Source organism: Patagioenas fasciata, chromosome 1 (genome assembly GCF_037038585.1).
Source record: "Patagioenas fasciata isolate bPatFas1 chromosome 1, bPatFas1.hap1, whole genome shotgun sequence".
NCBI lineage: Eukaryota > Metazoa > Chordata > Aves > Columbiformes > Columbidae > Patagioenas > Patagioenas fasciata.
In genome coordinates, this window is record NC_092520.1 from 64,958,908 (window position 1) to 64,974,137 (window position 15,230).

Consider the following 15,230-nt stretch of genomic DNA (forward strand, 5'->3'; position numbering starts at 1 on the left):
GGGTCAGCATACAAATGCCACCCTCTCTCTGCATGGTGAATAGCTCCCATTGAACCCACTGGGATTACTCAACTGTGTGAGTAACTGCTATCAAGAGCAAAAGGAGCAAAATCCGGTCCTCATTAGGGACTGCTAACCTGGAAAAAAACCTCCCTCAGTCGGTAGTACCACTCAAGCAGAGCAACTCTGGCAGTGAGGTGTGACCCAGCAAAGGCAATGTGGTGCAATTTGGCACTTTTTTTTTTAGTATGTAACTCTTTAAAGCATTGACTAATTATCCAGGCATGACTGCATGGAGGAGCTCTCTCCCATCACAGTACATGAGCAAAGATAATCTTATACTATGAAACACAATTATCCAGATGGTTATTGGAGGATTTTGGAATAGAAGCAATTTCTCTGATCTGGGAGATAAAAAAATCAAAGCCGAATTTAAAAAAATCATACCACACTTGATTCCCAAGTATTTAATTACATATTATCATGGGTAACTACTAATCTGCTCCAATTATGCAATCTTATTTTATTGCTGGTGGAAACACATCTATCTCCACTATGTATTGTGTATATTTAAGTCAATATCTGAATAAACAGTCTGGAAAACACATCGTTTGTACTCAGATTTGGTTACTAGCATGATTATCATCTGCCACCTGCTGGAAATAGCTGTGATATCTCAACTAAGAACCACAGATGGAAGGTCTGGTCACTCATCAAACAAGCACAAATGTCAAACAGCAAAATATGCTGCTTGTACCCAGAAGCCTATTCCTCTTGCACCCAGTGGGAAAGTTTAATTTGCATGTGGTGGTACTTATGTGCATTCACAGAGAAGCCGTAACATGACATTGTTTAAACAAACAGAAGCTTAATTTGCTATTGAGAATAATGTCATCTGCCTGTGTTTGATCAGAAGGCAAGATATATAATCTGAACTAATGGACCCAGCTAATCTCATCTCACACTGGCACAGTGCTTTTGCCACTCTGCTGGAAATGGCACAATTGCAGGTCCTCCTGCACTATCCTCACAAAGGATTTTTTCCTTCATATAGTCTAGCATTGTCTTTGAGCCTCATTTGAAGAGACTGACCATCCTGGCTTTATGGTGGCCCATAAAACCTAAAGGAGAACAAAACCTGACTATCCAAGACATCTGCTCTTACTCAAAAAAAAAAACAAAAAAAAAGGAGCAAATGAGTTTGGTTTGGATGAAGCGTTCCTCAGAGCGCCAAAACCTTGCTGCCTCTGTGCCAGCAAACCAGAGTAAGTAATCCAAGTAAGCCAGAGGGTAAGTCCGGAGGCAGCATTTTATAATCACTTTCCTCTCTCACTTGTGTGCAGCAGGCTGTATAGTAGCAGGATGCACAAGTAAGGCAAGCAGTTCTTGTCACTGTGCTGCCCTATTGCACCTGACTGGCTGATGACAGGTAATTTGGCAGCTGGCAGGTCTCCCCAGGCCAGTGGGGAGGGACAGGTACAACTAAATTAGAGTATCAGAACTTGTTTTTAACAAAAAACATGCCCAGGCCCTTAAGCAGCCAACTTCTGTGTGCCAGCAGGGACAGAAGAAAAGCCATGGGTTCACATTTAGATAGGGCTTGCATTCGAGGAACATAGTGCCTTTCTCTGGGTACCCTTTAATTATTTCTGAGATCAAAGAAGGAGAAACAAAAACAAAGGTGTGCATACAAGTGATTTTTGAAGGTTATCCACATCTGTGGGATGAAGTGGAGAAAGAGTAAAAGAGAATACACATTCAAGGTCCTAATAAAATTATAACTAATTCTCATTTTCCCCACTAACTTGTTTTAGCCATTATAAAGCAATCAGATGTTTATAGCAGGAAGAAGTAATATAAGCCCTGAAAGCAACATCACAAAGCTAAACCACTGAGCAACACATTAGCAAGAATGAACATTGGCATCTGCTTTCAGATGCCTGCTGTGAGCAAAGGGCCAGGCCTGTCCAAGGTGTCACCGCTGGGCCGAGCTACCTCAGTTCTGCTGCAACAGGCAGCATTCACACAGCAAATACCAACAACAGCCCATTCCCAAAACACCTGTGCTGTGCTGTGCACCCACCTGCAAACACACAGAATACAATGCTTGTGTTGGCATCTGCTTTTAGCAGAAAGCCTTTGCTGATTCACAGTGCTTTTTTGTTCTTAGCTGGTCGGAGCTCATCACATTTTGGGCCCCTCCAAATTTTCTCCTTTGTGCCAGTCCCAGGAGGCTACCACCTCTCTTTCAGCAACGTGGGCCTTGCCTGCACTGGCAAGTTGCCCTCATTCCAGCCACAAATTTAGCTATACCTCATGCTGACAAGAAGGCTGAGATTTGCTCTTGTAAAATCTGACAAGGCGAAAGAATCAGGAACACCTTCAGCCTGCACACACCAGAAATTGTTCTCATCTTTGCCACAGCCTTCACTGTGATGACATTTGTAACCAGAAAAAGGTTGAGTTCCTTGTGCAGATGAGGCACATGGCTGCCTGCAGACCCTCGCCTGCATGCCAGTTCCCCCAGCCCTCTGTGTGCTGGCCCCTAGCTATGGACCAGATTCTCAGCAGCAACAGCCTGCTCTCAGGGACCTTCTCCAGGGCCTTCTGGGGTTACCCAGACAGTGCTCCCCTCCTCAGACAAAGGTGGGGGAGAGGGTCCTGGCCTCATCTCTGTGTATGCACCCCGTAGCACCCATGCAGTAAGACCACCTTTCCATAGAAAGCCAAGGGCTGCTGCACGAGCAAACTGATCTCAATGCAGAAGCTCAACCACCCAACAGTCCCTCTCTTCTCCCTCTGTGCCTGCCTCCCATGCTAAACCCACAGGAAAATTAGTTATCAGCATTAATCTACTTGTCATTTTAGCTGTAGATCAAGGAAATCCTGGATCTTACTAAACATTGTCCAAAAGATTTAGAATCGTCTATGTAGATATAAACATATGTATATATAAATAAAACTCCATATAATTATGGCAATGTTTTTCTCTTCCTCTTCCTCTCTTCCCACCCCCTTTCCCTTGTCTAAAGGAAGCATCTGGTAAATCTGCTTTTGTATCACAGTGGGAGCCATAGCCCTCACGTCTCCTTCCCTTTGCACCACTCCATGCAGCAAGTGCTTTGCCACTCTGGAAAGGGCTTGCTCTGCTGCACACGTATGCATGGAGACACGCTGCCTGACTGACTGCAGCCCTCAGATGGAAGCAGCTAGGTATGCCACATGCATAGGCAGAGCAGGTCCCACTCACCCCCGCAGGTTTTCCAGTTGCTTTTTTTATCCTCCTGGCTACAGATGGACTCTTCAGTTACTCAGTTGGGTGGTTTGCTTATGAGTTATATGATAAGGGTGTGTGCTTGCAGGGTCAAAGTCACAGTGTTGGATCCTATCATGTAACATACTGAACTGATCAAAAAAAAAAAAAAAAAGTTTGGCTTCTTTCAACATCTCCAAATGCCCATCCAGCCACAGGCAATGAATGAAAGGAGACTGGGTCTGATCCTCAAGCACACCCAGAAGTGACACCAGCCTGTCCTGTGGTTCAGTCTGTGCATGTGCCCAAAGTCAGTCAAATGCTTCATAGAATATGGTGAGGAATTGCCATGTCTTTAAAATAACTGGGAAAGCTGTCAGAAAAAAATTTAAAAAATTAAAAACAAACAAACAAACAACAACAACAACAACAAAACAACACCAAAAAACCCCAAAAACAACCAAATAAAAAACCCCAACAAACAAACCCCGCCCCCCCCAACACCAATACAGGACTTATTTGCCTCTTCACACATACAGAAAACCTTTAAAGCTTTAGAAAATGTACACTCTGCCTCTCACATTTTCTCACTATGTATACAAAGTTCATAGCAAAAGCAAATGGTGGAAAAAGGCACTTCTGGTCACAGTGAGTAACAATATCTTCAAAAACATTATCTGTATTGGGGGTGCAGCAGGAGAAGAAGCATCTTCTCTAATTTATTCCATAACTGGGCCATAAGCATAAGCAGCTGCTGTAGCTGGGCCAGCCTAAGCTCTTCTTCTGGCAAAGATGGCAGGAGAGGAAAGGGCAGCAATTCACTAACCTTGGAACATAGTTCAAGGGGGAAGTAACTCAAGATAGAAATTCCTAGCAGCAATGCCACCTGCAGAGCTTGCAGACCGATATATTATATGAACGGGTTTGCTCAAAACTCAGACCCAAACAAAACAGAGACTAAAAGCCAAACCCAGAAACCTGTGAGAGCTGTAGGGTGCTGAGATCTCAGAAAAAAAGCTCAGCACACTCCAAGGTTACCACATGAAAAAAATAGTCTTGTATTGCCCACCTTGCTTTTATGCTGCAGAAAACACAATTCTTTCTGCTGAATGCATAGAAGTCCTGATATATAGGGGAAAACGTTGTTTGGTTTTTTTTTTTTTTTGCAAAAATCTTCTTATATTCATTATCTACTTACAGGATTTTTCAAAAAGAGGACCCAATGTGAAATCACTATATCTCTGCAACCATGAACTGCCCATGAATGAAAACCCTCACCACTTGAAACTCTTACCACCATTAGCGACTAATCTGGATGACCTCAAAAACAGAATCACAGCAGCGGTGACCTCAGTGGAAGAAGACACTTTGAGAGGTGTTTGGGACAAATTCAACTATCATCTTGATGTTGTCTGTACAGCAGGTGGAGGACACATGGAGCATTTATAAAAAAATTACTAAAACTTGATAATTCATTAAACCATTTGTAAATTTCTGTGTAATTGTAACATGTTGCCATTGTGAAATATACTGTTTCAAAATTGAGACCGTATTTTTGAAACATCCTGTATTTCTCACCTGTTCTTCAACAAGTATCTTTTGCTATCAAGAAATTAGGTGCAAGTCTTTCTATATATAACATGGAAATTCCCATGGCTGTCACTTCATAAAATCTACAGAATAAATGTTTCAGAAACATCTGCTTTATCTTGTAGAGGTAGTAGATCCTTTCCTTTAGTTTGTTAAGGATGCTTCATGAGACTGCTTCGACTAAGCGGTGAAATGCTACTCTGAAGAATCTCCTGTTGTAGCTGTAAGTTCAGACCATGAAATTAGAATGCGATAGGACCTGTCTTCCAGCACCATCTTCTGACAGAAAGGACCTGCTGGACCTTAGGTAGCTGAACATGAAAACAGTCAAATTTGAAACTGTTGAGTTTTGCTTTCCTGACCACGAAACAAAAGGCAGCTAGAACAAAAAGCACGCCATACCCCATTGAGAATGAAGGCATATATGGTCAACAGTTTCTAAAGGCAGAGAACAGGCAACCACAGAGGAAGTTTAAAGCCACTTCCCTTCTATCACAAATTTTAATTCAGGAACAGTGAGGCAACTATTCCAAGTTATTTCCGTTTCTTCTTGGGCCATGTTTCCATCAATGTAAGAGGCTAAGTTTTCCTTATATTTTAAGGGCTTTATCAAAATCAATGAAAAGATAACTTTAATGGTGCCCTTCATATCTGTTCACAACAGATCACTACACATGTAGCATTTAAAAGACTAAGACCCTGCCAAGCAAATGAGGACCTAAGCATTTCTGTTTGTCCAAGAGCAAAACACAATTGTATTAGTGTGCATGGTTAGATACTATATATATTTGAAAAAATGCATTTCAACTCTGTATTCTTTATTATTTTTAATGATATTATTCACATCTCCTGCTACATTAACAAGAAAATAATAAGAGCCCAAGCAGTTGAAAAAACTGCTCTTCAGTTCCTTCCATCATTTGTTTGAAAATAAGAGCAGCTCAAAAATAGTATGTTACAAGGTTTTAATTTTATGTCTGATTCTGTTTTTTAAGCACCATTTCATATCAACTTTAATAGAAATCACAAACCCCTGTGTCTAACCTTACTATTCAAATGCAAAAGTTAATCAAGGTACAGATTCAAGAGAGCACTGGCCCTGGCTCTGTTTTGGGTGGTTGTGTGACACATGTGTTGCTGTTCCCCTGCATACATGTGAGACACTGCGTAAAAACAACCTACACGAGCAGCCTTGTGCTAAAACAGAATTTTTCCTGGTTCATGCTTGTACAGACTCAGTCTGGTTAGTGAATTTCGGTACTGTCAGTCATAGGTTCCCTCTTTACTTCCCAGTGCTTTTATACAGTACGAGTTATCCTACCTGTTTTAAAGACCAGTGACAGCTGCAAAATGTAATTCAAGTCTCCTTAGGAGCTACGGGCCTTGCTGACAAAATGCTCGAGCCAAAAGCCAGGTCCTTTGGCAGTTTGCTGGACCCAGTTTCAGGGTGCTCTGCACCACGAGGACAGACTCATCAAGTGAAATGTGTCAGCACAGACTCAGCTTTGGAGGAGGCCATGCTGAGCCTGAATGAGCAGAAGCAGCTTTTCTATTTTTGTGTGGGCCTGAGAAAAAAAATCTTTGTCCATTCATCTCCCTGCCAAACATGGCCTACAAGGAATGAAAGTCACCGTGGCCCTGCAGGAGAACCAGTAGTCAGGTCGGTAAATAACTGGTTTTTAGATGACTGTTCGAGCTTTCTGTAACTCATTACTAAACACATATCATGCAGATGAAGCAAGGTGAAAAGGCTATTAAAAACCAGAACTATTTAGCTATAAACGTATTTGCTGTGGCTTTTAAAAAGTGCATACTTATCAATGAAAGAAAAAAATGTGTTAAACAAGTTATTGCAGTGCAACAGATGACACCTCCCACTGTGGGTTTGCTCGGAACATTACTGAGGCATGCTGTTCAATTCAAGGCTCAGCAAATATAGCCCATTATACAGTCCTTTGCATATTTACGGTAGTGTGCAAAGCATTATTAATAGCTTACACCACTGTCTTTCCTTCATCAGCAGGAGGTAGGTCTGGCTAGCAAAGTATAATTGGCAATCTATTTTATATATTAATAAAATACTCTTTGGAATGCATTGCTATAACATTCACTTCTTGTTTGCTATTCATTAAATGTATTGTTTGAAATGCTACCACCAGCTATTCATTCTTTTTCGGAGCACCGATGCCATGACAACCCCCACGTGACCGGCTACAAACATACCACAAGTCTCCAGGGCTTTGGTTTGGGAAAAGCTCAGGCTGGTATTACTCATACTTTTTTTTTTTTTTAAGCACAGATTCAGAGATGCTTTTTTGTTGTACAAGATGCATCGATCCTACCAGCCAGTTTTACCATGTGCCAACAAATATCTTCAGCTAAAATGGGACAAAGAAAAGTATGAAGGACACAAGAAAAGGGTAGGTATGACTGTTCGATAAAGAACAGAGGCCTTCATGAAAGAATAAGCTTGCCCAAAAAGGCTACAGAATCTCTCTAGTCATTCTTAATACTGTTATGAAAGCTACTGATCAGCAATGAGGTACAAGAGACACATTTTAAGATTATCCAGCAAATACAGGTGTAGTTTTCATCTGCATTTAGAGTTACCATAATGATGCTCACCAAAGTCAGAAGTTAAAAAAATTTGGATAGTTATCTGCTCCAAATCGGTATTAATGCAGGACCACTGCCTCTTGAAAATTCATAAGTAGTGAATACCATCACTGATGATTCAACTGTATTGGTACCTTAGGAAGATTGTATCACAATATAATTAGCTTTAATATGAAGAAATAGTTCTTCATTATTTCCAGACTGGGTCTGTTTCATTAACTGTATAAAAATATCTTCCTTCCTTCCTTCCTTCTATTGTTCCCATAATTTGACCTGCAGGTGGAAAAAAGATGAAGTAGATAATTGAATTTGACATATTTTTTCCTAACCAAATTGACAATATTGAAATAAATACATTTCCTTCTGCATGAATTAATCTTACCATTGTATATAAGCATAGCTATTTAAACAGTAGCTGTTTTAAAGCAGGGAGCTGATATTAGCGTAGCTGAAATACTCTCGGCATCCACCATGTGGACAGAACTCTCCTTTGTTCAGTGTACAGAGCACTTCATTTATGCGCTAAGGCATTCCAAGGCCAAGAATAGAGGCCAGATACCATCATGATAGATAGTGAAGAAATGTATTTATAGAGAAAAAAACATTTCCCATGACTCAACTGCTCTTGGATTCAACACGAGTGTTAATTTCTGAGCACATGAGAGGCGGAGGAGTAACTACCATGTTGGGCAAAGGATGGCTCAGAATTTTGTTCCTTATCACAGGGTTCACACACACAGCTCAGTTACTGACTAACTAGGTCTCCAATGGCCAAAGTGTGGCCTTTCCAAGTGCCCCGGTGTTGTCAAGCTGGTGTGTTCCTGGATCCCCACGCTAGTTGCCCAGATACCGCCTTCCAATGCCATTAATTCGGGCTTGCGCCGAACACCAGCTACCAGAGCAGTGCTACCTGTGGGGCGGTGACAACTGGAGGCAGCGGGGCAACTTGCCAGGTTGTCCTGAATTGTGCAGCCCACATGTGGCACCAGCGTTCACCAAGTAAGACAGGGATCGCCCTGAGAAAAGGCTTTAAGGACCTCTGTCAGACAATGTGCAGGCTTAGCATTGAAGGAGCTCACACAAATCAAACCAGAGCAAGAGAGGAAAGCGGAAAAATAGGGAGCAATGGAGGAAAAAAGGTAACAAATATATATATGTATATATGTATGTAAAAGGGTATGCTTCTTGGAGAAGACCACTAAACAAATGGCAGCGGTTAGGAACAAGTTATAATTTTCTCCATGATGCAGAGGTACAAAATATGTCAGCGTGTTTCTATGTACACAAGAGCAAATACTTCCAGTCCAAATAATTTTGTTATTTTCTTAATGGAAGAAAGGAACAAGGGGGAAAAAGCAGAGTTTAATCTCCCCTCTGCAACTTTCTGCATAGAATTAAGTATAAAATGGCTCCAAAAACACTGTAGCTCTGGACAGCACCACAACAGAGATTAGGGTGGGCTTAAAAAATACCGGGTTTTACCTTTACAGTTGTGCATATAAGGACAGAAGACAAATTAATCATAACACTTTCCAGAAAATGAAATTATATTGATATGAATTCAATGGAAGAAATGTTGTTTCTAATCCCACCTTCTGTTGTTCAAGTTTGAAGCAGTTTGCATATCTATAAATTAAAATCAGAGCTTGCATAACTACCACATTTTATTCTTCACACCAGTGATTTCTACTGACTGATACAGTAACCCTGTTTTACAAAGTGCATGTCTTCTTAAAGTTACTTTTAAAATAACATAATAGCATGATAATGTAAATCATACGAAGAAGCAGAGGAGATAGCAGCAGCAGAAGCCAAAAGTGCCAAAACCCTCAGAGATGTACCCGGTTTAGTTCTGCTATCCAGTAAAAACCAGCTACTTAACATGATGGGACCTATAAGGATTAAGATGAGTGCTCTCTTCTCCCCTTGAAATCAGCTGGAGTTGAGAGCAGTCAGCCCCTTCTGGGATCCCACCTCCTCAGAGATGACTGCCACAAAAAAGCAGCTGAATGTTTTCACAAGAAGCCAAGCAGTTCAACAGAATTTCAGACAAAGCTAGAAACTGCTAAACACTGTCCCAGTCAAGGCTGTAAATTGTTCGCCCTCTTTCAAAAGCAAGGAACCCGTCCTGGTGGTAAGTATGACAGGTCTGCTGTCAGGGATCCAAGCCTGGTCCTTGGATCTTAGAATCACAGAATTATTTTGGTTGGAAAAGACCTTCAAGGTCATCCAGTCCAACTGTTAACCTGACACTAGCACTAAACCATGTCCCTAAGAACCTCATCCATGCATCTTTTACACACCTGAGAAAGAGAGGTGGAAAACTTGTGGACCGAGGCAGGGCTTTGGTCATGCTCAGCTGCATGGAGCTTGTGATGGTGATGTGTCTGCTGCTCTTACTTGGCAGCCTCCCTTTTCTAAATAGCAAGTATTTCTCTTCTTTCTGTATTACTGATAAATGTTTCCAAATAGCCTAAGTCTGACTGAGATGGAACTGTTCAGGTATGAGGTATGACAGAGGGAGAATGTTTATCACATGTATTTCATTACAAAAATCACGATATCATTATTTTAACTGATCTGGTCTCGCTCCCTGCAGAACCCCGGTCTGAGAGAGAGTGATCACCCCTCTAACTCCTGTCTTGCTCTAACCCCCATCACCAGCTTTTATTCCACAGGGTTTCTTCAGTCCAATACAGCTCACAGATTATTATTCTTCCTGGCATATCTCATGGCTATTTAGGTCAGGATGGAGATAAATATTATCGTGCCACTGAACTACCAACTCCATTAGAATACTTAGATCCACAATTTGCTTTTGATGATCATTCTGAAGCATTAACAAGAAGAGGCCTGGGAATACTTTCAGCACAAGAAGTCCTTTTCCAGTATTGCTTACCTCTTTCTGGCAGCATCCTAAATGTTCATCTCTTTGGAAGACCTGGCACAGCTTCGGAGTACATAGGGCTTTCTTACACTTTTTATTTCTGCTGGATGCCTAAAAAGAACTGCCCCTCTTCTCTTAGACAGTCTTTCCTATATCATAACACCATGTATCATAACCAGACTGTATGTATTTTCACATTTCTCCAATATAAAGAGCCCTTTGCATCTCCAGCAGATTTTAGAACAACTGCCTGTAACATTTTCATTTCCCACTACTCTGCTTCTGGGCAAGTCTGGCTTTGCTGATGATATAATTAATCATATGTTTAATAGTGTCACTGCTGGCTAACAAAACAGAACATGAGAATTAAAAGATTTCCTGTAATGGTATGCAAGGGTATTTCCAACAAAAATGGACAAGCATTTCATTTCTGTTGCAGATCCAGGCAGCAAAACCATCAGTGGACACAAGCTCTCCTGCAATATACAACCACCTTCATCTGAAGTTAGGGAAGCTGAAGGTATAGTACTGGCTATTTCACAGAGCACTGGCATGCTTACCTTCACATCTCAAAGAAAACAAAGAGACTAACAAATAGTCACAATTCAGGGACTGTTTTTTCCCCTCTGTGCAGTGATCGTCGTGACAGGACAATCAGGATCCATTAATAGCACACTCCCAGCAACATTAAATAACTTAGTTGGTGTTTATGATAATTGATGAAAACAGGGCACTTCAGATTAACAGTGCTGAAGTGTTCAAATAGCCTCCTAAAAGATACTTCTGCACAACCATGAAAAACCATCGCAAATAAAAAGAATAGCACAATCATCAAGAAACATGCAGAGCAATGAACAGAATAATAGGATGTTAACATATTCAGAGCACAATAAATAACAATGGGTAGCCTTGACTGGCAGTTATTCTTCAAAATCTTACCGCTCCCAAGAGGCAAATTTTTATTAAAAGATGAGAGTGGAAAATAAATTGTCAGCTAATTAACTCTGCTTACTAAAAGGAAACAACAACAATTAAAAAAAACCCAAAACAAATGTGAGCACAGTAGAAAATAGGTGCTGCTAAACTCTTTCAAAGACTTAATTTCCAACACAGTGCCCCTCAGGCAATGAGAGTGTAGCCCATGTAAGGACTTCAGAATTAATTTCCTTAAAATTGTTTATCATCTCATTGTGCGACATAATAATCCCCAGGCACCTTAAAATCATTTCACTAGCAAAACAATTAATTTCTTCTCTGTGCATAAAGTCATGTGCTATATTAGGACGTGGATTCAATTGCCCTTGTTAATTTTTTCCTATTACTGTAAAAAGAACACTGATAAAGTTGCTTTGCAAAGGAAACATTGCATAACCCCCCCCCCACACACACACACAGGTTAACAAAAACCCCACCAAAGGGAATGCACTGCATGTTCTTAGGCATGTTCCTTTCAACTATAGGTCCTGATATCTGGAAGTGAGACTGTGGTCCTATTCTCTTTCTCATTCTCCTCTTTTCCAAACTGCTAGGAAGAAAAGGGAAAGGGAAAGGGAAAAACCCCCTCCAGTGTTGCAATCTTCTAGTAATCAGTTCTACTTACAATCATCCTCCTCACAATAATTCTCCTCAAGGTTACTCAGAGCCTGATGGGATTACTTAATGCACCAGTTTTAGGTACTTTTACACTACAGTGTGACCAGCATCTGACCTGCTTCCACTTTGGTTATAAACCTCAGCAAACAAGGCAGACACACTAGATTCCCTACAGTACTTGCTACTCTAACAGCAGCCACTCAAAACTATCAGAGCAGGACAAGCAGGATTTTCTACTTGTTTTATAAAGGACATGCGATATCTTTGGAGTGCTCAGAATCAAATATGCGGGGGGGTGGGGGGGGAAGTGGGGGAAGAAAGGAAAAAAGTTAATTAGTATGCTCAAAACAAGACCATTTCTTCAGTGACACTGTTCTGAGACGCTTTTGAGAAAGTGATGTTGAAGCGATGAAAAATGCACTTTCCCTGCTTTCTTCCATTCAGCTTCTCTCCGATTAATCTCTAACTCAACCCTGCTGGAAAAGGAATTCTTGGGACTCTGACAACCTCAAAAATAATTTTTTATCTTCATTTTCCCCCTATTTCTTCCCAGTTCCCACAAACAAACTTTTAGCATGAATTTGTATTCTTTGAAAAAATGGCAATGTTTTTTACAAACTAGACAATGCCCCAGGTCATCCAAAGGGATTCTTCCTCCTCCACTGAACTCCTTCAGTTTTCATCCCACTTTTGACACAGTTGATTTCAGAGACTGAGATTATTAATGTCTTCCATTTTAAAATCAAATTTAAAGAGGCTTAAAATCATGCTAATGATGAGCAGAACTGGCTTATACTGCCTCATACATGTCTCTCCATTTGTTCGTCACACCCAGTTGTTGCTTCTCTTCTTACACCGACCTGCAACCCCTCTAGGACAAAAATGGCCTGCAACTGGACTTAATCCAAATCTCACTGAAGTCAATGGAAAAATTACCATTTGATCCAAAGCCCACTGAAGATAACGGAAAGACTCCCATTGACTTCAGAGGAGCCTGGATAAGTCCCATCATGTGTTTGTACAGTATCTATCACAATCCTAGTATTTGTCAAGAGTCTATGAAGGCTGCTAGAGATGAAAAAGATAATGATGATCCTGGAAAACACAATAACAAATATTTATAGACATTCCACTTAGAATGATTAAATGCATTTGGTGTGGTTGCAGGAAAGTGTTTCAGGGTCAAATTCACAGCATTGCAAAGGGCTTTCTCTCATTGCATCACCATTAAAATGGTGAAACAAAGGGTTCTTTCAACACTAACACAGAATTTTACCTCATCAGTGTCTGTCACGCTCTGTGTAGAGGAGGGGACAGCAATTGTGAACACCCTATTAGGTATCTGTGATATATCACTGCTGCTTGCTCTGGCCTTGTAAAAAAGAAAAGCATTTCTTTATCCCTTCTGTGTACAAAGTTGGAGGAAGACCGACATTCTGACATCGAAAGAGAGAACCGTGTGCTGCTGGAGAAGATTTCCCGCATCATGAGAACAAAGGGACAAATCGACAACAAAAATGACTATAAAGCCAAAAGGTAACATCAGCAGCACTATTTCTATATAGTTATCAAGTTACCTTCCCAGTGACAAACATAGCTAAGGATAAACTGCTCTGTGAGGACACATATTTTAAAAGGCAGCCTAAGGTATAATCAGTATTTCAGAAAGCCATTTGCTTGCCCTGTCACATGAAATCCAATGCTGGGTCATTTTCACCCTACCTTCTGTTGAAGAGAAGATTGCTTTAAATTAGTTTTTCAGTTTAATAACTGAGGGAATGAAAAAAAAGAGAGAGGGAGAACATTGCCCTACTTTAAGGAAATAAATGAAGCAAACCTATTATCTCTCAGCAAAGCTGTTGTTCCTGCTACATGAGTCATTGCTGCTGACTTTGCCAGTTGTTCCTACAGACACCTCTGGAAACGGGGAGATCCAAAGCTTAGAGACGAAATAAAAACAGAGCAATAAATAGAATTAAAAATTAAAAAGGGGGGCAAGAAGCAGACAGGAGTGAAAACATAATTTATTGCCCAAAGGAGACCAAGCATAATATGCCTTGAAGATTTATCACTAGAGAGAACCACTTTACATATTTTTGATTCAGGAGGAAGTTCACACCCTGCGTATGGCACAGAAAACCAGTCAACAGCAGGGACAAGCTTTTGAAGTGAAGCAAATGGTTTGTATAACTCAGGTGGCGGTTGTTACCTCCTGTGATTCATTTACAGACAGAATCCTTTATGACAGACAGACTGCTCATTGGGCCCTAAAGCGTCTCCAGACAGCAAAATGCAGCTCAGGTACAAATGACCTGGGTAGAACTCACTACACGTCACCATCACAAATATCCTGACATTTGCATAGTTGATAGGGAAGACAGAAATGATTTGAAAACCGTGTTGGTCATGTCCACATCGTGCAAATCCGTATCATAGTGCTTGTCACTAGTGAATAATACCCAGATCAGTGCAGACATCAACAAGCACCAGTTAATGCCACTGCTGAAGGTGCGATTCCATAAGATATGGAAGGAGAAGAGCATCGTCCCCCTCTTCATTCCCTGTCTCCCTTTCTCATTCAAGTGGCAAACTCTTGTTGTTTTCTTTGGATCAGCTCTGGTTTTCATCAAACCTCTCCATTAGCTAATTAAAGTTGAGAGAGAGCAGAAAACTAACCCAACAAAAATAAACAAACCTTGATAGTTTTTCTGCCACTTTCTGAAAAGTGATGGATTCCAGGGCCAGTGCAAGGGGTGCAGAAGACTGGACAGCTGGAAGCAGTGGGGAGATGAGCAGGGGAAGGAAAGAGCAAATCCTTCCCTTTTTTGGTGGCAGGAGACAGCCACCAGATCAGCTGAGCTGCCTGGGAAATTAGTCTAAGAAGTTTGCAAGGTTCTTGAAGCAGTACGCTTATCTCCATTATCGTCATGCTTCCCAGCTTGGTTCACCAGGTTTGTACACAAAATAAACCTACAAACTAAAGTAACCGAAACTGCTTGTTAAGCATCTCAGACACCAACCATGCTCTCACCTACAGTACCCCACTACAGCAATTCCAAGCCTGGAGGGTTGGAATTAATCCAAGCCAAAACTAGCGTTTTTCCTCTTGTAAAATGTAAGAAACCTCCATATAGGGCTGTGTTCAGAAGATACTGAACAAAGATTACCCTCTTAAGAAGGGCAAAAGGATTGGGTTGCAAGGGCCAGTTAATGCAGATCAAGGATGGGCAAGTCTGCATAGGAGAGGTATAAAACCTTAGGTGAATTTTCCCCTGACACAAGATTGACAGA

General features: G+C 41.0%; 1 protein-coding gene across 1 annotated transcript; it reads left to right on the plus strand.

Annotated features, from left to right (window-relative positions):
• Window positions 1-6,412: 6,412 nt before the first annotated feature.
• Window positions 6,413-13,479, plus strand: CFAP97D2 (CFAP97 domain containing 2). The gene is made up of 4 exons (XM_065829488.2): window positions 6,413-6,503; window positions 7,143-7,263; window positions 10,786-10,866; window positions 13,357-13,479. The coding sequence occupies exons 2-4, from the start codon at window positions 7,171-7,173 to the stop codon at window positions 13,477-13,479; spliced, it is 297 nt and encodes a 98-aa protein (XP_065685560.2). The 5' UTR covers window positions 6,413-6,503; window positions 7,143-7,170.
• The last annotated feature ends 1,751 nt before the right edge of the window (window positions 13,480-15,230 follow it).

What these genes read in the sequence shown, in the direction of transcription:
- CFAP97D2 (XM_065829488.2), top strand. Translation starts at nt 7,171, where the DNA reads ATGCATCGATCCTACCAGCCAGTTTTACCATGTGCCAACAAATATCTT. An exon ending in ATGAAGGACACAAGAAAAGG is followed by an intron (nt 7,264 to 10,785) that starts GTAGGTATGACT and finishes TTTCTGTTGCAG; the next exon opens with ATCCAGGCAGCAAAACCATC. An exon ending in TGAAGTTAGGGAAGCTGAAG is followed by an intron (nt 10,867 to 13,356) that starts GTATAGTACTGG and finishes CTGTGTACAAAG; the next exon opens with TTGGAGGAAGACCGACATTC.